Raw genomic sequence first — 20,826 nt, forward strand, 5'->3', positions numbered from 1 at the left:
CCCTCCAGAGACTGGCGCTCAGGTGAGGCAGAATGCAAACTGAGTCAGCTGGGCGGGACTCAGGTCGGGTTCCCAGAAGGACAGCTCAGAGGTGGAGCACCTGCTTTGCATGCAGAATGTCACAAATTGCACATGATTAACTGTGATTCCAGCATTCAGTGATTCCAGGCTGGACTCAATGGCCTTTGGGGGTCCCTCCTGAACCCGCCGTTCTATGATTCTGTGTCCTAGGTAGGGCAGGGATAGACAGCTGCCTGGATCCCGGGAGAGCTGTTTCTGCCAATCAGTGTATGTAATAATAATAATAATAATAATAATAATAATAATAATAATAATAACAACAACAATTTATTATTTGTACCCCGCCCATCTGGCTGGGTTTCCCCAGCCACTCTGGGCGGCTGCCACAAAGACCAAAAATACACTAAGATGTCACACGTTAAAAGCTTTCCTAAACAGGGCTGCCTTCAGATGTCTTCTAAAAGTCTGGTAGTTGTTGTTCTCTTTGACATCTGGTGGGAGGGCATTCCACAGGGTGGGCGCCACTACCGAGAAGGCCCTCTGCCTGGTTCCCTGTAGCTTTGCTTCTCACAATGAGGGAACCACCAGAAGGCCCTTGGCGCTGGATGTCAGCGTCCGGGCAGAATGATGGGGTTGGAGACGCTCCTTCAGGTATACTGGGCCGAGGCCATACAGAGCTAGGCAGGGCCAATGGTCCGACATGGAATAAGGCAGCTCCTTGTTTAAACCAGCCCTTTGTTCGGGAACATGAGGACTAGAATGTTATTTGGGGTTTAGCAAACAGGATGCAGGTCTGTGGTATAGAAGGTGCTTGGCATGCAGAAGGCCCTGGGTTCAATCCCCAATTGCAGCATCTCCACATAGGGCTGCTGGGAACGTCCCCTGCCTGAGACCTTAGAGAGCTGCTGCCAGTCAGTGCAGACAATACTAGGTTCTCAATCCGAGCATTGGTCCATCTAGCTCAGGCTTAGCTACACCAGCCATCAGAGGCCCTCCGGGATTTTGGGTTGGGGGTGGAGAGACTCTCTCCTATTGAACCCAGGACCTTCTGCATTCCAAGCAGTTGCTCCAAGCACTACACCCTTCCCCAAAGTTCTTCCTTGTGCTTCAGATTACGGCTGCGTGGGTTTCCCTGCGGTCTTCGCTCCGGGTCTGTTTCCTCTAATAAACAGATGAGGAGGAAGTCATTGTTTTCCTTCTAGCCAAAGGTTTCCTCCGGACGTCCTCAATGAGAAGCAATTTTAAGGCCGGCTTGCCGTTCAAGTCCTCAAAGATGGGGAGAGAGGCACTCTGTCGTGCCTGGAAAGTTTGTCACATCTGGCAGCAGTGGCGTAGCGTGGGTTGTCAGCACCCGGGGCAAGGCAAGTAATTGGCACCCCCTAACCCGTGGATTTGCGCCCCTTAACCCGTGGATTTGCGCCCCCTAACCCGTGGATTTGCCCTAACCCCCAGATGTTGCGCCCGGTGCGGCCGGCCCCCCCTGCACCCCCCACGCTACGCCACTGTCTGGCAGCAAAGCCTGCCTTGGTTTTCCTTTGACTTTTCCCATCGTTCCCCCTCACATTTCCCCTCAAAGAGACACTCAGGAACAAATCCTTGAGGAGAACTCTAGAATTCCCCACTGGTCCTATTGACCGAGAACAAGAACCACAGACTCGTAGAATTGCAAATTTGGAAGGGGTCATTTAGTCCATGGGTAGACAAACAAAGGCCCGGGGGCCAGATCTGGCCCAATCACCTTCTAAATCTGGCCTGTGGACGGTCCGGGAATCAGCGTGTTTTTACATGAGTAGAATGTGTCCTTTTATTTAAAATGCATCTCTGGGTTATTTGTGGGGCCTGCCTGGTGTTTTTATATGAGCAGAATGTGTGCTTTTATTTAAAATACATCTCTGGGTTATTTGTGGGGCATAGGAATTTGTTCATTTTTTCCCTTCAAAATACAGTGGTACCTCGGGTTACATATGCTTCAGGTTACATACACTTCAGGTTACAGACTCCGCTAACCCAGAAATAGTGCTTCAGGTTAAGAACTTTGCTTCAGGATAAGAACAGAAATCGGGCTCTGGCAGTGCGGCAGCAGCAGGAGGCCCCATTAGCTAAAGTGGTGCTTCGGGTTAAGAACAGTTTCAGGTTAAGAACGGACCTCCGGAACGAATTAAGTACTTAACCTGAGGTACCACTGTATAGTCCGGCCCCCCACAAGGTCTGAGGGACAGTGGACCGGCCCCCTGCTGAAAAAGTTTGCTGACTCCTGATCTACTCCAATGTCCTGCAATGCAGGTATCACAGCTAAATCAGAATACTTGGGGGATATGAGATCATTGGGGGGGGGGATTAGGTGTGTTTCTATTTTATTCTTTAAATTGTACTCTTTTCACATTTTGACGTTTGCTACCCTGGGAGGAAGGAAAGGGTTCAAATCCCATAAATGCAGTACCATCATTGGGCTGGCAGGAAGGAAATTCACGGGCCGCCTTTGCCTGTCTTTTGTCCCCCCTGCCCAAGGGGTGGGTAGTAATGTAGCTACAGATGCTGACAACTTTCCCTGCAATGTTTTTATTTTATTTTATTTTATTTTATTTGCCTCCCTCATCGAAATTCGCTGTGCTCTGTATGAGCTTATGGGGAAGCTCAATGGCGCCCTCTGGTGGGTTGCAAAAGAAGGACTCCAAAAGAAGGAAAAAAGATTCCACTTTGCGATGGAAAACAAGATCTTCTCCTTTGTGGGTCCTATTAATCCTTTACTCCTGCATCTTTTATGATAAACCAAATCCTTTAACGCTTTCCATTATGTCCGGAATTCACCCTTAAACTACAAGTGATATTCCCATCCTACTGATGATTGTAACTGTTTACATTTAACTCTCCTGCCTAAAGTATCCTGCCAACTGTAGTTTAAGGGTGCTGGGAATTGTAGTTCTGTGGGTGGGAAAACTATGGTTCCCACATTCTTTGTTGTGGGGGAGCCATAGGCTTTAAATCCCTGATGGGTGCCTTTTAAGTATGGTATGGATGCGGGTGGCACTGTGGTCTAAACTACAGAGCCTAGGACTTGCCGATCAGAAGGTCGGTGGTTCGAATCTCCGCAACGGGGTGAGCTCCTGTTGCTCAGTCCCTGCTCCTGCCAACCTAGCAGTTCGAAAGCACGTCAAAGTGCAAGCAGATAAATAGGTACCACTCCAGACGGAAGTTAAACGGCGTTTCCGTGCGCTGCTCTGATTCGCCAGAAGCGGCTTAGTCATGCTGGCCACATGACCTGGAAGCTGTACGCCGGCTCCCTCGGCCAATAAAGCGAGATGAGTGCCGCAACCCCAGAGTCGGCCACGACTGGACCTAATGGTCAGGGGTCCCTTTAGCTTTATGGATATGCCCCAGGGTCTCCTCTGAGCAGGGCTTAGATGGGCAAACTACCCCCTCCCCAATTCAAATCCATGGTATTAGCTAAGTGAATTTGGTTGGTTGTCTCTCAGCTCAGTCTACGTGAGGATAAGGTAGGAGCCATGAAACTTGCTGAGTGGATTTGTATGTTCTACCTCACAGGGTTGTTGTGATGATCAACCAGAGACAAAGCCTCAATTTTCCGGGGGCAAGGATGATTACTCATTTTGCAGTATCTTCAAGTTCATCAGTTTATTGCTCTAGCCAAAGGCCATGACAAACTTGTGCTAGGCGATAGCATTAATGAAATAATACAGAACATACATCCATAATATAAAAATCAATAATCTCAAAAGAAGAAGAAGAAGAAGAAGAAGAAGAAGAAGAAGAAGAAGAAGAAGAAGAAGGAGAAGGAGACTTGGCCAAGTTCTTGAGCGTTAAAACACAGCCTCTCTGACAGCTTCAATTCTAATATTATGTTGGCTTTTAAAAATCCAATTTGCCAACATCCATGATGGGAGGGATGAGGAGTAGCGTTTTATATAAAGGATATGTAAATCTATGACCCGGAACATGAAAGGCAGATTGAGAGGGTACTGGTAAAACTTGAAGGAGGGGAAAACAACAGTGACCTTACTATAAGTGTCTGCTATAGATCACCAAGCCAGACTGAGGTTTTGAGTGATGCCTTTCTAGAGCAGAATACCAAACATTCAAAAAGGAGAAATATAGTAGTCATGGGAGACTTCAACTTCCCCAATATCTGTGGGAACTCTGCCAAGAATGTAAGGTCCGACAAATTCCTCCATTGCCTTGCTGACAATTTCATTTCCCAGAAGGTGGAAGAAGCAGTGAGGGGAATCATCTATCTTGGACCCGGTCCTCACTAACAGGGAAACTTGGAAGGAAGTGATTGTGTTCTCCTGGGTTTCAGGATACAGAGTCAAGGGGAAACTGTAAACTCCAAAAGCTTAAAAATACTATTTTGGGGGCAGGTTCCCTCAGCAATTTTTTCCTAAAACAATTTTACTTTTTGAAATCTGACAACCCTATCCAGAACTAAGCCTACAGGCAGCCAGAGACCCTTTGCAGTTGCTCCAAATTGGGCATTAAAATCCCCATCCCAAATAAAGTATAATTGCTATGGGGAATTTATGACTGATCCGATCAAATAAATTGGAAAGCTTGCTTAGATTCGTAGTACAGTAATAAATAAAAATGGAGTGTGTGAGTGTTTTCCCCAGACATCCATTGCATTTGGAGAGCTGTCTCTCAGGCAGGGAGTCACCTAACCTGAAAGAGGTGTGGCATCAAATTTAAGATTCTCCCACGCTGCCTAGGTGCTTCCTAGCAAAGCAAAGCACATCCTCTTGACAGATTTGTGCTGCTGCCAACCTAAGCCAGGAGTGGGCAGAAGGCTGGTGGCCAATTTCTGGTGGGTCATCTTAACACCTGGGTGGTAGAACCCCAACTTCTAGAGCTGGCGGGGCTGTAGGTCAGCTGTAGAGTGGCTGCTCTGCATGCAGAAGGTCACAGGAGCGTGAGAAGAGCCTGCAGAAGGAGCAAGCCAGGGACCCATCAAGTCCAGCACCCTGCCCTCACACTGGCCAGCCAGATGCCTCAAATGGAAACCCACAATCAGGATTCGAACACAAGACCAACTCTGCCCCTCCTGGGCTTTCCAGCAACTGGTATTCAGAAGCATTGCTGGCTACAGGTACAAAGGCAGAGCATAGCCATTGTGGCTTTCAGCCATTGATAGCCCTTTCCTTCAAGAATTTAATCCGGCCATCATTGCCTCCTGTGGCAGGGAGTTCCATAGTTTAACAATGTGTCATTATTATTTTTTTGAGCTGTACTTTCCTTTTAGCTGTCCTGAATCTTCTGCTAGGTCTCAGGTCCCCCACCCTCTAATTTAAAGGGACCAGAGAAGTACCTAAAGAGAAACATCCTTCTCTGCCTGGACAGCTGCTGCCAGCCAGAGTTGACAACCTCTGGGCTACTCAGACAGAGCTGGAGAAAATGTGTGTCCACTTGCTAGATCGGGAAAGGTACTTTGTACGTTACTAAGTTTTGTAAATTCAATATACTAGCGGGGAAGGGGGAGAAACTGAAGACGGACTCCCTCCAATCAAAGCACTTGTTTCGAATTAAATTCGGTTTGTTCGGGTTTATCCGGAAAAGAGCAAAACAGAAACCTGACCGCCTGTTACGAACTGTGCTTCGTACTCCAGACACACCGACGACGAGAAGACTTTAACGACCAAACAAGCCCAGACAACTGACATGGGCAACCTACCAATTATTTTTAACGCAGCTGGAGAATCGGAGGGATTTACAAGAGAGTCCCATTTTGGGGGGAAGCTGAGACAATGCTTCAGTCTCAACTCCTGAGGCGCCTGCTTGTCTTTGCATCATCCATTCTGCTACCACTGGTTTTCGATTAAAGTGCACCCGGACAACCAGATATCTCTGGAGTATAGCAGGGGCAGCTGGGGATTGGCTGTCCTGCTGTGACATCACAGAACGCTCACGTCCCAGCCGTTCCGGTTGGAAAGGCCTCCATTGGAATGACAGCACTTCTGCGATGGAAGAGGGCAATCCGATTGGATGGAAGGAATAGTAGAACAGTTGGAGGGAAACCCAAGAGTCATCTAGTCCGAACCCCTGCAATTCAGGAATCTCAGCTTAAAATTGCTACAGCAAACCCCAGGAAGTGTTGCATTTTATTGCACATCTGATTCCAGAAGGTGGTTCTCAAAAACTCCTGGATGTTTTCCCCCGAAAAGGTCCCACAGATATTTATATTTTGTCCTTCACATTATTCAGCACCCACATCAGGGGTCACTCCATAGAATTGTAGAGTTGGAAGGGGCCCCGATGATTCTAGTCCAACCCCCTGCATTGCAGGAAAATGCAGCTATCCCATACAGGAATCGAACCTGCAACCTTGGCATTATCAGCACCGCGCTCTAACCAACAGCGCTGTCCCAGCTCCAGCTCCTTGATCATTTTGTGGGCCCTTTGTCTGCACTCCAAATTGCCGATCAGAAGGTCAGTGGTTCGAATCTCCTCATTGGTGGTGAGCTCCCGATGCTCTGTCCCAGCTCCTGCCAACCCAGCAGTTTGAAAGCACACCAGTGCAAGTAGATAAATAGGTACCACTGTGGAGGAAAGGTAAATGGTGTTTCCGTCACGGTGTCCCATTGCGCCAGAAGTGGTAGAGTCCTGCTGGCCACATGACCCGGAAAGTTGTCTGTGGACAAACGCCATAACTCCATATATAAACCACATGCCTGAAACCCCACAGAAAAAGTCCTGAAACCATTTTGTCCCTCCCAAATTGACCTCAAATATTTCTCTGCAAGGTCGAAGGAAAATGGAAAAGCCTCCCCACTGTCTTTTCCTTCACAAATCCTGTCTTAAGGGTATGTCTGTGTATGAATAGGGTGAGCCTGTGACCTGGCTCAGGAACTAAGTATTTATCATTACAAAAGACTGGCCTGGCTCCCCATGGTATCCAATCAAGTGACCATTAACAGGTAACCTTCCAGACAGGAGCTAAACAACGCACTCAGATTTCTGTTGTAGACTGCCCTTTCTGTGATGTAGGTATGATGTATCTGGAGGTGGTCTTGACCTACACCCCTTTCTGTGATATGTAGGTTGCCATAGACCAACTATAGGTATGATGTATCTGGGGAGTGGTCTTGAGCTACACCCCTTTCTGTGATGTAGGTATGATGTTTCTGGGGGTGGTCTTGGACTCCAGGGCGGGCAATTAAAAATGTCTATATAAGGGCAGGCACACCTTTGTTCTGGGTCCTCCTCCTTTCCTGCAGATGAAGGGAGCAGCCTGTTGCAACAATCAATAAATCAACAATCAATTATTAGCTGCTTCGCTTCTCAATATTCTCTGGTTGGTCTCTGTTATTTTCTCCGACCGATGGAGAACCTACAAAGGGCTCTACAGTCATACCTCGGCGTTAAAGTCGCTTCAGGTCGAGCGTTTTCAGGTTACGCTCCGCGGTGACCCGGAAGTAACGGAACGTGTTACTTCCAGGTTTCGCCGCTCACGCATGCACAGACACTCAGAATGACGTCACGCGCATGCGCAGAAGCAGCGAATCACGACCTGCGCAGACGCAGGTTGCGTTCTGCTTAGGATGCGAATGGGGCTCCAGAACGGATCCCATTCGTATCCAGAGGTACCACTGTGTAAGGGCTCTTGTGTCCCCTATAAGGGAATAAGGGCAGATTTTTGTTTATTACATTTGGTATTTGAACTATTGGTACAGTGGTACCTCGGGTTACATACGCTTCAGGTTACATACACTTCAGGTTACAGACTCCGCTAACCCAGAAATAGTACCTTGGGTTAAGAACTTTGCTTCAGGATGAGAACAGAAATCGCGCGGCGGCAGCGGGAGGCCCCATTAGCTAAAGTGGTGCTTCAGGTTAAGAATAGTTCCAGGTTAAGAACAGACCTCCAGAACGAATTAAGTTCTTAACCCGAGGTACCACTGTATTAACGATTGTATTATAGATGGGTGTTGCTATAAGGAGGCTATTGTTGGATTGTAATGGGAAACTAAGAAACAGTATTATCAGAAAGCACTTTCTTTTGTTCCAAAACCAAGCAAAACCAAGCAAAACCCCAAATCCTTCTTCTGCAGTCATCCAGCCCTTAAGGCGGTGCTGTGCTGATAAAGCGAGTCTCTTCTGGCTGATCTTTTTTCCCTCTTCCCCCCTCCTCGTCTTCTTCCTTTCCTGCTAATACATGTGTTTCTTGTTTTCTACTGTAGCATATGCAGCGCGGCTCATATTTATATTTTAAGTGGATCTGGTGGGTGGGCTCTAAGGAGCTGCCTCTCCCCCCCGCCCTTCCACAGGAAGTAGTCCAAAACATTAAAAAAAAGAGATCCCCCCCCCTCTTTCTCTTTTTACTTCTTTCTTTTCAAAACCATCCTAATAATTAAAAGCAATCATTTTGCAAGGCGGCTGCTCCTCCCAGCTTGAAATCTGATCCTAACTGCTATTGCAAAGAAAGTTGTGTGAGTGTGTGCGGATGTGTTTGGGGTTTTTTTCTCTCTTTTTTTGCAAGATGCGCGGAGGGGGGGGGGGGAGTAAGGAGGGGGTGATTTTTTTCCCCCTTTCAAAAAAAAAGGGGAAGGAAGGCGGATCCACGTGGTTTAATCGGAGACAGACAGAGATCCCATTGTTCGCAATCAATATATAAAAAAAGAGGCAGCCGGGGCTTTTGGAGGGGGGGGGGCACGAATTAGATGCGGGAAGATTCGGAACCTGCATTCAGACGTACATCTTGCAAGAGGAGGATTCCAACCAGTCGGTATTTCTGATTGAAAGCGGGAGGGGGGGGGAAATAAGACGACCCAAGAAAGCTAAAGTTTGTTCTGTGTTTTCTTTTTTCTTTTTCCATCTCCTGATTTTGCAAACTAGCACATTTTTTTTAAAAAAAATGGTGGAGTGGGGGGTGATTGAAGATTTGGGGGCAGGGGTGCTTTTTTGAGGGGATGGGGGGAAATTATTCTTCTTTTTTACCTTTTTCCAGCAAAGGCCCAAACAAAAACAAAAAAAGGACTGGAAATCGGGACGGTTGAAATTTATTTATTTGCACCGAGAATTGGGTGTTTTGTTACCGGGTTTGGGGAGGGGGGGGGGAAGACGCGGATTTAGTTCCACCTGGGGGGCCAATAATAGATTATTACTATTTTTAACAGGAAGGAGTTGAGAATCAGGTAGGATTATAAATAGTCTCTTATTTATTCAAAGTCTTTCTCTCTCTTTTTGTATTTGAGAGGGTTGGCCCCCTCCACCCAAAACAATGGGTGTGTAGTTTTCTGAAAGAGTTTCTCATTTTAAATCTGATTTTAATTTATTTTTTTTGAAATTGAAATGTTAAAATACTTCGGATAGCGGGGGAGAGGAACAAGTTCTCCCAAGACTTTTACTTTTTAAGAATCCATCCGGTTTTGTGTTGCAATGCTTTCGTTAAACACTTTTGTGCATTTGCACGAGGTGGGGGCTTTTTCCCTCTTTCCAAATTTAAGATTGCAAACTGCTGTGCGTTGATGGGAAAGGGGCTTCCTTTTCCCCCCTTCCTGCGCTTTGTTCTGTTTTCAATACATTTTGGTGGGGGGGGGGCGAACAGCTGGGTGTCCTTTTTGTTTTTTTTAAAAGCAAATGAAAAGTTGTGTATTTATTCCAGATATTTATTTGTTGGGGCGCAATCGGGCTGCGGAGGACACCCCTTCCAATTTCTCCTTGCATTATCTCCCAATTTCTCATTGCATTATCTGTTTAATGAAATCTGGTGTGTTGGTGCAGGTCAGTTTTAATAGTTAAATTTCCAAAATTGCTGGGCGAGTCTCTCCCCTCTTGTAAGTGTAGCAAACACTGAGACAGTGAGAAGTAAGTTTTTTTTTCTTGTGTGTGTTTTTTTTGCTGAGGGAGGGGGGGAATTCCCTGGTTTAAAACTGGGGGGAAAGGCTAAATTGGAGGGAGGGAGTCATATATTTAAAGGGGTAACTTTGAGGGGATATTTAGGGTCTTTTCCTTTCCATTGAATGGGGGTTGTGTGGTCAAAAAACCCTCAGTTTTAATGTATGGGGCTTGACTCACCCTCTTGTTATTTTATAGGGGGTCCTTAGGGAGCACATATATATCTATATATATATGCCTAAATTTGGGGAACAAATGAATAGATTTTTTTTTGAAACAACTGGGGAAGGAGCCTGGGCTTCCCCCATATTTTATGGGGTGTCGGGTTATTTGGGGGACTCTTAGCCCTATATTTGACCTACAATGGGGAGTTGCTGTGTTTTCCTGTGAGGTGTCCCCCCTGCCACAAAAAACCCAACCCTTTCCCTCTTTAATTTTGGAGAAGCATGGGCCATTTTTGTGTGTGTGTTTGTAAGGGATAGACTGTGAGTTTGTTAGCATCCAGCCTCCTTTTTTATATAAAAATGGCATGCTCTGTATCCCCTAACCTGTTTTGGTGGGGTGGGGAAGGAGGACTGTGGAAATGGGGGGATGTGTGTGTGTCAGAGGGTGTTCCCTTGCAGCTCTAAAACTGTAGGACCCCCAAAATGGGAGAAATTGGTTTCATGCTAGGGGGCTGGTTGTGTTGGAATGGGTTGCCCCACTTTGTGTGGCGTGCTTTTTGGAGCAAGCCTCTTGAACGGCAACAAAATGGATAAGTTTTATTTGGGGTCGGTGTCTATAAGGCCTAGTTTCCCCTATTCGCACGCCAAACTCTGGTTTTGTGACTTGTGAGGGTGCTTATGTGAAAGGGAATCAATTCCCTGCCTCACATATTGCATTATTGGGGGGGGGAGCAGGCTATCTAGGTCCCCCCTCTCCATACTTAAAACACAAATAAGTAAATTATTGGGGGGTTTCCCACCCTGTTAGGATGGGGTTAGCCCAGGGGTAGGCAACCTAAGGCCCAGGGGCTGGATACGGCCCAATCGCCTTCTCAATCCAACCCACATGTAAAGTGTTTTTACATGTGTAGAATGTGTCCTTTAATTTAAAATGCATCTATGGGTTATTTGTGGGGCCTGCCTGGTGTTTTTACATGAGTAGAATGTGTTCTTTTACTTAAAATGCATCTCTGGGTTATTTGTGGGGCATAGGAATTCATTCATTCCCCCCCCCCCCCAAAAAAATACAGTCCAGCCCACCATATGGTCTGAGGGACGACAGCTGAAAAAGGTTGCTGACCCCAGGGTTAGCCCATGACATTATTTCCCACCTCCCCAATATTTATGGGGATTCTCACCCCGATATCTTTTTGGGGTTCTCGCTTTTTCGCTGCGGGGTAGAGATATTTTGTGGAGGGGCTCCATCTATTTGGCTGGCCAAATCTGTTTCATTTTCTAAAGGCCATGTGCGGTTTAATGTTTGGGGAGGGGTTGAGCTATTAGCCAGCCGTGTCCCCCCCCAAAAAATAACCCCCATCTTTATTTTGTGGGGTTATCGCTCCCTCTTTCATATATGGGAGTTTATATTTCCCTACCACACAAACACAAAAGTTTGGCTTCGTGGCCCCAGGAGTTGCTGTGGGGTTACTGCTCCTGCCCCCCTAGTTTTTTGTGGGGGTGAGAGTTTGAGGGGTGCACCTTGTAATGGGTTTCTGGGGTAGGGTTCCCCCCCAAGGGTTCCTAGTGGGGAGCCAAATTGGTGGGATCTTCTCCCCATAAACCCCACTTATAATTAAATGGAGGAGTTTCCTCCAAATTGGGAAGACTGTGGAGGTTTAAATTGTACCTCTCAATGTGGGTTTTTTAGGGGGGAGATAATAATGCCCCCTCTTTCAAGGCTGGCATGGGAGGGGGTTCACTCTACTTCACCCCACTTCCCTGAAGAATTGGGATAAGGTAGATCATGTACTTACAATTTGAGAGCCTTTTGGGGGGGTGAAAATGCCCCTTCTCCATAAAGTTTTATGAAAGGGGGGGGGGGAAATAAAAAATCAGCTGTTCTGGTTTTTGTTTTAAACACCAACAAGCCAATTTTAGAGGGTGATTTACTACCAACGGCACCCCCCCCCAATAATTTGAACTGGTAGTTTTTGGGTCCCCTCTGCAAAACACTTCATTGGGGTGGGGTTTAAGCATTTGAATGGGGGGGTGTCCATCCCTCCATTTCATAACAAATGATACTTTTCATTGCTGTGTATTTTAAGAGAGTTCTGCCACCTTCTTTAAAAATATGCAGGAAAAAGGAACGGGCAGGGTAATAGGGTTTTTTTGTAAAAGGCTTTGAGTGATTCTTCCCCCCCCCTCCCTTAAACCACCAAGTGGAATATAAATTCCATGAAATAAAATAAATTTCACTTTTGTAGTGCTTAAATAGTGTTGGGACTAGGCCCTGGGAGGGACCCCGGGTTCAAATTCAGCCACGAAGCTGACTTGGGCCACAGTCGCTCAATCTCAAGCCTGACCTACCTCACAGGTTGTTGTGAAGATGATCTTGTGTTTGCTTCCAACTTCACAATTCTATGAAATGGGGAGGAGAACTTATGCATGCCTTCTTAAGTTCCTTAAAGGAAAAAAAGGCAATAAATAAATAGTGTCCGTGAAATTGTGTATTTGGAGAAGGGGAAGAGGGCTAGGAGCCCCTGCCTCAGTTTCCTCTCTCACTCACACTCTGCTGTTCTGTTTTCATTTATAAATTTCACAAAATTTATACACCCTGTGATGGTAATGGGGAAAAACCCTCAAAAAATAAAACAATGCAATTTTCAGTAAAAATGGCAAAAAGCATCTATTTATAACATTTTTTTGAGACTTCTTCCGAGACTCGAAACAGTTTACAATAAATGAAAACAAGGCGGATAAAAGTACAAAAAGCTGGGAAACATTTAAAAGACGATGGTGAAAAAAGTAATTAAGCGATTAAATAAGTTTTGATGGATGTAATAATGGAATACAGAATGGTTTGGTTTATGTAAAATATGAACCATGGAAAGAGAAGAAAGAAAGTCAATGATATTTTAAGGACGCTTAAACGAGTATTCTAAATTGTAAAACAGAAAATTTAATGGAAATTGTATTTTTTTAAAAAATAATAATGAAATGCCAATAGAATCGAAACGGTGTAATTGAAAACAAATGTATTAAAATGCAGATAATAATCAGTGATGAACTCAAAAGGGTTCAAGACACACCTCAGTTATGTCGTGGTGGCCTAGTGGTTAGGGTGTAGGACTAGGAGCTGGAAAAGACCAGGGTTCAAATCCCGCCATGGCCATCGTGAAGCTCACTGGGCGACCTCGGGGGCCACCTCTCGGCTAAAGCCTACCTCGCAGGCTTGTTGTTGGGTTTAAAGTATGGGGGAGAGAACCAGGCACTCCTTGGAGGGAAAGGGGGGACGTAGATGAAAAAGTGAAATGAATTCTGCAGTGACACCTCTTTCCTCTCTCTGCCCCCCCCAATTGATCCCCCCCCCTTTTGCAGGCGGGACGATCCAGGGAGATCGAAGGCGGGCGACCAGGATGCCCAGGCGGAAAGCGACGGCGGCTTCTTCGGCCACCTGGGACGGTGCCGGCAACGGGACTGGAGGCACGCGCAAGCGGTCCGCCCTGACTCGTGGGGCGCCCCCTCCGGGGAAGAAAAAGGCCCGGGACGGAGGGGGCAGCGGCAGCAGCAACGGGGGTGGCGGCAGCAGTGGGGACGAACAGGACGGGCTGGCGCTGCCACCTCCCCCTGTGGCGGCAGGAGGGGGCAAGAAGCCAGGCCGGGCAGGAGGAGGACGGGGCGGCGGGGAGCAGCCCCCCCAAAACCAGGAGTCTCCGCAGGCCGCCGTGGTGGTCAGCGAGCCGGAACACAGCAAGGAACGCATTGTAAGATATTCCCAAAATTGCTGTTTTTTGCGGGGTGTTCATATCTGGGGAGGTGCTGTGATGGGGGACCTACCTGTTTGGGGGGTTTCCTTGTGTTAGGAGGGAAGGATTAGGAGTTGGGGACCCTGTGATTTGGCGGGTGAGGGGTAAAATACAGTGGTACCTTGGGTTACATACACTTCAGGTTACAGACATTTCAGGTTACAGACTCCGCTAACCCAGAAATTATACCTCGGGTTAAGAACTTTGCTTCAGGATGAGAACAGAAATCGTGCTCCAGCAGCAGCGGGAGGCCCCATTAGCTAAAGTGGTGCTTCAGGTTAAGAACAGTTTCAGGTTAAGAACGGACCTCCGGAACGAATTAAGTTCTTAACCCGAGGTACCACTGTATTTAGGCAGAGGTAGGCAGAGCATTGATATTTTGAAGGGGGGGTTATACCTTGTTTTAGGGAGGAGAGATTAGGAGTTGACGACCCCCTATTTAAGGGGAAAGGGTGGATAACGTAGAGATGGGAATATTGGCAGAGGGGGTCTCAATCACTGAGAAGGAAGGAGTATGTTGTGAGTGGAGGGGCTGAGTCTACTTGGAAAGCTGTTTGAGGTGGGGTGGGGTGGGGGGAAGAAGACAGGGACTCCCCTTTTGGGGGCTGGAAATTATAGGGCAGCCTTCCCTCATTCACACAGAATGTTGTTGGATTCCAAACCCCATTAGTCCCAGCCATCAAGGCCATTGGTCAGGTGCTTGGACCCCAAATGTATGGAGGGAAACAGGTTGAAGGCAGATATGGGGCTCCCTCCATCTTTTGGGGATGGGGGGGCGGAGAGCATGGGAACCTCCCCTATCCTGTTACCATCTCCCTTTTCCTTTGCAGGGGTTGCAGACACGGGAAATGGGGTGCTGGTAGATACTTGTGCAGAAACGACAGGCAAAACCTGTAGCTAGCTCAGGGATAAGAGGATGTAAGCCAGTGCCAGCCCTACTTGGAGTAGACCCATTGAAATTAATTGACGTGGCTAACTTTGGTTCAGGCAACTGGGACTGTCCCCTTACCTGAGGCTTTGGATCTGAAAAGGCCCCGTTCCATTTAAATTGGCCCTAAATTCAGAACAATGAGGACCAGAATCTTGCTTGATTTTTTTTAGGGGAAGGGCTGTGGTGTAGTGCTTTGCAAGCCGAAAACCCCACATACGGTCCCTGCTATCACCCAGGTATGGGTGGAAAGGCTCCCTGACTGAAATGCTGCGGAGCTGCTGCTGCGAGTCCGTGTCGACAGTACTGAGCTAGGCAGCAGACCAGTCCTCTGAGTCAGTATAAAGCAGGTTCCTAAATTCCTGTGTCTTTGTGGGAAGAGGCATAGCTCAGCGTGAGAGCCCCTGCTTTGCATGCAGAAGGACGCAGGTCCAGTCCCCAACAGCACCTCCAGGTAGGAAAAGACACCCCTTTCCTAAAACCCTAGAGAGCCACTGCCAGCCGGTGTTGACAACACTGGGCCAGGTGGACAAATGGTTCAAAGCCTCCTTTCTGTATTCCTCTGGCAATGATCTTGAGTTTCTCAATTTCATCCACTTGCAGTTTCCATCAGATATAGACTGTGTGCACATTGGAGCAGCAAACTAGCAAACTTCCTCCTGCCGCCCCCAGCCCCCCCCCCCAAATCACACAACACACTTGGAGAACTTGGGGGGGGTGCTAGTGTTAGTTGGCATCTGTTGCTGTTTGCAAACCCCAAAGACGTAGCATGCAGCGATTCAAGATGTTAGGACTGGCATGCCTGTGTTATAAGGCCACTTTTTGGGGGGGAGGTTCTCCCTTCCTTGGCTCTGGGAATCCACGTGAGGACACTGATGCTGATGCTTGCCCTCCGCCCGCTAGGAGGGGCTGGAGGCTTCCCTGTCTGACCGCGTGGGGGCCCACCCACCCCCTTTCTCTGGGTAAGGGAAGTCCTCCTGCAGAGCAGAGAAGCCCGGCCCCTCCGGACAGCAGGGCCTGTCTGCAAACTCCCACATTCCCCCCCCTCCTCCTCTGCCTTTTGTCTGCCTCCAGGCCTGCCAAGGCAAGACCGCAGTGGAGGGAGGAGGGAGAATTGGGAGGGGGAAAAACAAAAAACAGCGGGCTGTTTCTTGCTTGTTAAAACGGCCGGGCTAATTTTTTTTTTAAGTTGCTGCGTTTTGGCTGCAGGAGCACCAAACTTGCTTCCTCATTGCCAGCTGCTGGAAGTCCCAGGAAGAGCAGAGCGTTGCTCTTGGGGTTGGAGCTTGTTTGCAGATTTCCCATTATGAGGACTAAGGTGGTTGACCAGCCTGATCCATCTCCTGCAGGACTCTTACGATGTTCTTCTGCAGTGTGACGCAGGATGCCACCGATTGCCAATTGCTGGCAACTGCCGATGGGCAGAGTTTGGGGTCTTCCTTGAGGGTTTCCTTTTGAGTGGCCCCAAAGGACAGGATGCTAGACTAAGAGGGCCCCTCCCTCTGGCCTGATCCAGTCATAGGAACCTTGTTGCTTCTGTTTCGTGTGTACTCCTCCTCGGTGTTTACACACAGCTCGATTGTCGGAGGCAGCAATGGCCACCAACTGATGGCTTTGCAAGCGGATTGGGCAAATTTGCAAAGGGCAATGAGACTATTCTATGAGACAATTCAAAGTGTTGGTGTTGACCTTTAAAGCCCTAAACGGCCTCGGCCCAGTATACCTGAAGGAGCGTCTCCACCCCCATCGTTCTGCCCGGACGCTGAGGTCCAGCGCTGAGGGCCTTCTGGTAGTTCCCTCATTGCAAGAAGCAAAGCTACAGGGAACCAGGCAGAGGGCCTTCTCGGTAGCGGCACCCGCCCTGTGGAACGCCCTCCCATCGGATGTCAAAGAGATAAACAACTACCTGACATTTAGAAGACATCTGAAGGCAGCCCTGTTTAGGGAAGTTTTTAATGTGTGACATTTTAATGTATTTTTAAACTTTGTTGGAAGATGCCCAGAGTGGCTGGAGAAACCCAGCCAGATGGGCGGGGTACAAATAATAAATTATTATTATTATTATTCTAACTATGATGGCTATGCTCTGTCCTCCGCAGTCAAAGGCAGTAATGTTTCTGAATAATAGTTGCTGAAAACCACAGGACAGGGAGGGTTCTTGTGCTTGGGTCCCTGTAGCGGGTTCCTAAGGGGCACCTGAGGATGCCAGACCACAGGAGCCATTGGCCTGATCCAGCTGCCAGCTCTTCCGTTCTTCCACTGTCAGAGATAGTTAGGCTTCTGAATCGCAAGTAGGGTTGCTCTTATGCTCAGATCCTGCTTGGTAGCATCTCGTAACAGGCATCGGGGCATCCATTGGGAGAACAGGACGCTACACCGAGATTTAGGTCAAGCGGGTGGAAACCACTGAGCCTCTTGGACTTGCCGATCAGAAGGTCAGCGGTTCGAATCCCCGCGACGGAGTGAGCTCCCGTTGCTCTGTCCCAGCTCCTGCCAACCTTGCAGTTCAAAAGCACGTCAAAGTGCAAGTAGATAAATAGGTACCGCTCCGGCGGGGAGGTAAACGGCGTTTCCGTGCGTTCTGGTTTCCGTCACGGTGTCCCATTGCACCAGGAGCGGATTGGTCATGCTGACCACATGACCCAGAAAGCTGCCTGTGGACAAACACCGGCCTGGAAGCGAGATGGGTGCTGCACCCCATAGTCGCCTTTGACTGGACTTAACCCTCCAGGGGTCCTTTACCTATACATCAAGATTGGCCATTGGCCAGATCTAGTGGGGCCCTTCTTACATTCTTAAAACTTTTTTTTAATAAAAGGAAATCCCAGGTTCGCAGAAAGAGCGTACGAAATTGTGTACACCCAGTCTGTGTTTCTGTAGTCAAGGTTTGGGTCCTGACTTGGTTGAGAGAGAGAGAGAGAGCGTTTTATGCTCGTGTTGCATCTGGTCCAGCCTCCTGTTCTCACCGTGGCCAACCAGATGCCTGTGCGAAACCTGCAAGCAAAAGATGAGTATAAGAACCCTCTTCCTGCCCCCCTTGTCCTCTCCAGAAACTCAAATTCAGAAGTGTTGCTGCTTGCAACTGCGAGGCAGAGCATAACCATGGTTGGCTAATAGCCATCGATAGCCCCTTTCTCAGGGAACTTGCCTGGTCTTCTTTTAAAGACATCTGGTTTGGTGGCTGTTGCTGCCTCCTGCAGCAGTGAGTTCCATAGTTGTGCTGCATGAAGAAGTACTTTCTGTTATCCGTCCTGAACCTAGGGTGTTTTGCAGTGTGTCTGCTCAAAAGGAAGTCCTGTTGACTTCAGTCTGGGACCTTTGTGTCCAGCTGTGGAGGGGAGAGCAGAGCATCACTGGGGAAACCCAGCCAGGTGGGCAGGGTATAAATAATAAAATTAGTATTATTATACTTCCTTCTGACAGAATGGCACCCACACCCTGCCCTCACAACCCAGACACAGCACCCAAAGCCGGCTTCGTTTCCTGTCACTGTTTCCTGTTTCTCTTTGTAGTGTTTTCTTTCTCTCTCTCTTTGCCATGATCTGAATTGCTTCCATGCCAGGCACACAATGCTGGCCATAATGTCATTTGTTGTTGCAAAATTAAGTCTGGGGTGGAGCGGATCAGGTGGGCTGGTGGGTTAGGAACAGGGCTGGATTTAGGTTTGATGAGGCCCTAAGCTACTGAAGGTAATGGGGCCCTTTTATATGTGCAGCTGTCCTGTGTCAACAACAAATTGTCGCTGGTTTTTGTGTTGAATATATACTATGGCAGCAGTCACCAACGTCCGGCCCGGAGGCTGGATAAGGCCCAAGACCCTTGTATATCTGGCCCACGGCTACCCCTGTAGCCGCCGCCTGCTCTTACCAGTGTGGCGCGGGGACACACTTCCGGGTCGGAGGAGCACTGGAAATAGCTTGTGCGCAGGGGCCTCCTACGCATGTGCAAATGCTATTTCTAGTGTGCCTCCGACCCGGAAGTATTCTGGAAATAGTGTGTGCGCATGCGTACAGGTGTGCGCTTCCCCGCCCTCCAGCCTGCTGCGCGATCGTCGCTGGAGACACCGGCCCGAGGCGAGAAGAGCTTGCTGACCCCTGTGCTATATGGTAGTTGATGGACCTAATAGGTATCTCAAGCCATTTGCATATGTGGCCATGCAACCAGTCCATGCAGAATGTAGGCACCCTATATATAGAAATGAGCAAACCCGTGATATTTTAGGGAGCAGGCTAGCAGGCGGGGCCAATTACTTACATCATAGGAGCCTGCACAAAACAAAGCACTGTTGCTGCATGTAGGTTTTATCTTATTTGTTTTTTATCTTATATTTTGGAAATGTACATCCAGTGTTTTTTTCCCCTTTAAATTTTTTGGGGGCCCCCAAGAGAGAGGGGCCCTAAGTTTTAGCTTGTTTAGCTTAAACAGTGGACCCTCCAGATACGAACTTAATTCGTCTTGGGGGACCGTACTTAGCCCTGGCAAATTTCAAATGCTGGATCTGATTCTTTCTCTTTTTCTCTCCCACCTTCTCTACCCCTCATAGAAGCTTGAAGGATCCAAGTTCAAAGGGCAGCTTCTGATATTTGGAGCCACCAACTGGGACTTGATTGGCCGTAAGGAAGTGCCTAAGCAGCAAGGTAGGTAGAATGCTATTTTTCCAAATTACAGTGGAACCTCTACTCGCGTACAGAATCCGTTCCAGAGGTCCGTTCGTGAGTTGATCTTGGTCCCTGGGAGAAGCACCGTTCTGCACATGTGCAGTCGGCAGAAGCCGCTTCTGCGCATGCGCAAATTGCGGCAAACCTGGTATTTGCTTCCGGATTTGCCGCAGTCGCGAGTCGGATTGTTTGCGAGTAGGGGTGGTGGTAAGTCGAGGTTCTACTGTATTTTTAAGGTGGAAATTTGGCCTGTGCAATGTTGCTCAAGTTTGTTTTGTTTTACTTTTGAAAATAATTTTTATTTGGTTTTACAAGTGTAGAGTACCGATAAATATCAGCATTTAGAGCTTTCTCTGAATCTCTAGACTTCCCTCTATCCCCTCCTATTGTCAACGCTTTCAACCACATATTATTTCATAGTCCGTACAGTGGTACCTCCGGTTACGAACTTAATTCGTTCCAGAGGTCAGTTCTTAAGCCGATACTGTTCTTAACATGAGGCACACTTTTGCTAATGGCGCCTGCCATGCCGGCAGCATGCAACTTCCGCTTGCATCCAGGGGCAAAATTTGCAACTACTACCGGGTTAGCGGAGCTCGTGACCCGAAGTGTCTGTAAGGAGGACGGTACGTAACACAAGGTTCCACTGTATTTTAAATCTGTCCAGACTGTCCTTAGTACTTGTTACATTACAAATGTTCTTAGAATTCTGCTGAATTCATCTGCTTACAGTGGTCTCCTAAATAAACAAGTTTGTTTTAAGCATGCCTTCACCATTCCGGGGAATTGGGGTACAATTCACACCAGCCCCTTAGGCCTGCATTCTGCATTGTCGTGGGCCTAAGGCTGTTCAAGTGCACACTTCAGAAGGCCAAGGGTGCCCCTGAGCATGTGCAGATCTCAGCTTGTCACACTGCCCGTTAAGCATGGCCCGCTCCCCACAATCTAGGGCAGCTGTCTGAAAACTGGCGCCCTCCAGGTGATTTGGGAACTGTAGTTTCCTCTTCACAGAGCTGTCACTCCCAGTACCTTCAACACGCTGCGGTTCCCAGGAAGTCGCATGTGCATCGGATAGGCTTTAAATGTGGAGTGTGGGTCTGCCCTACAACTCCCAGCATTAGCTGAGATCCCTGCAAGGGGTTGGACCATATGACCCTTGGGATCTCTTCCAAGGCTGCGATTCTATCCCTGACTACTCCCCCCGGGGCTGGTAGGAATTGTAGTTTTGGGATTGGCAGAAATGACTGGCAGAATCCGAGACCAGGGAGAAGAGTCGGTGGAAGAAGATTGGAAGAAATTTAAAGACTATCTACAGAAATATTGTAAAATTAATGAATGTTAGAATGATGTTGGATAGAAATTAAGTGGTTTCCAGCTGTAATGCTTTAAGAGAATATGAAAAAAGGGTTATAAATAGGTAAAAACAT

The 20,826-nt window shown here is 47.9% G+C and overlaps 1 protein-coding gene across 5 annotated transcripts in view; it reads left to right on the forward strand.

Moving 5' to 3' along the window:
* Positions 1 to 8,244: 8,244 nt before the first annotated feature.
* The window catches only part of RCC2 (regulator of chromosome condensation 2), a 34,124-nt gene continuing 21,542 nt past the window's right edge, over positions 8,245 to 20,826 (forward strand). Inside the window, exons 1-3 of one of the 5 annotated variants that reach the window (XM_083628739.1) lie at positions 8,245 to 8,456; positions 13,386 to 13,771; positions 19,285 to 19,378. In XM_083628739.1, the coding sequence (XP_083484865.1) occupies positions 13,424 to 13,771; positions 19,285 to 19,378 (442 nt within the window). In that variant the 5' untranslated portion in view covers positions 8,245 to 8,456; positions 13,386 to 13,423. Of the gene's footprint in view, positions 8,457 to 8,584; positions 8,810 to 13,385; positions 13,772 to 19,284; positions 19,379 to 20,826 lie in introns of those variants that run through there. The other 4 variants (XM_083628740.1, XM_083628736.1, XM_083628737.1 and 1 more) reach the window with 4 other exon arrangements.

Source organism: Podarcis filfolensis (genome assembly GCF_964270895.1).
Source record: "Podarcis filfolensis genome assembly, chromosome: 8".
NCBI lineage: Eukaryota > Metazoa > Chordata > Lepidosauria > Squamata > Lacertidae > Podarcis > Podarcis filfolensis.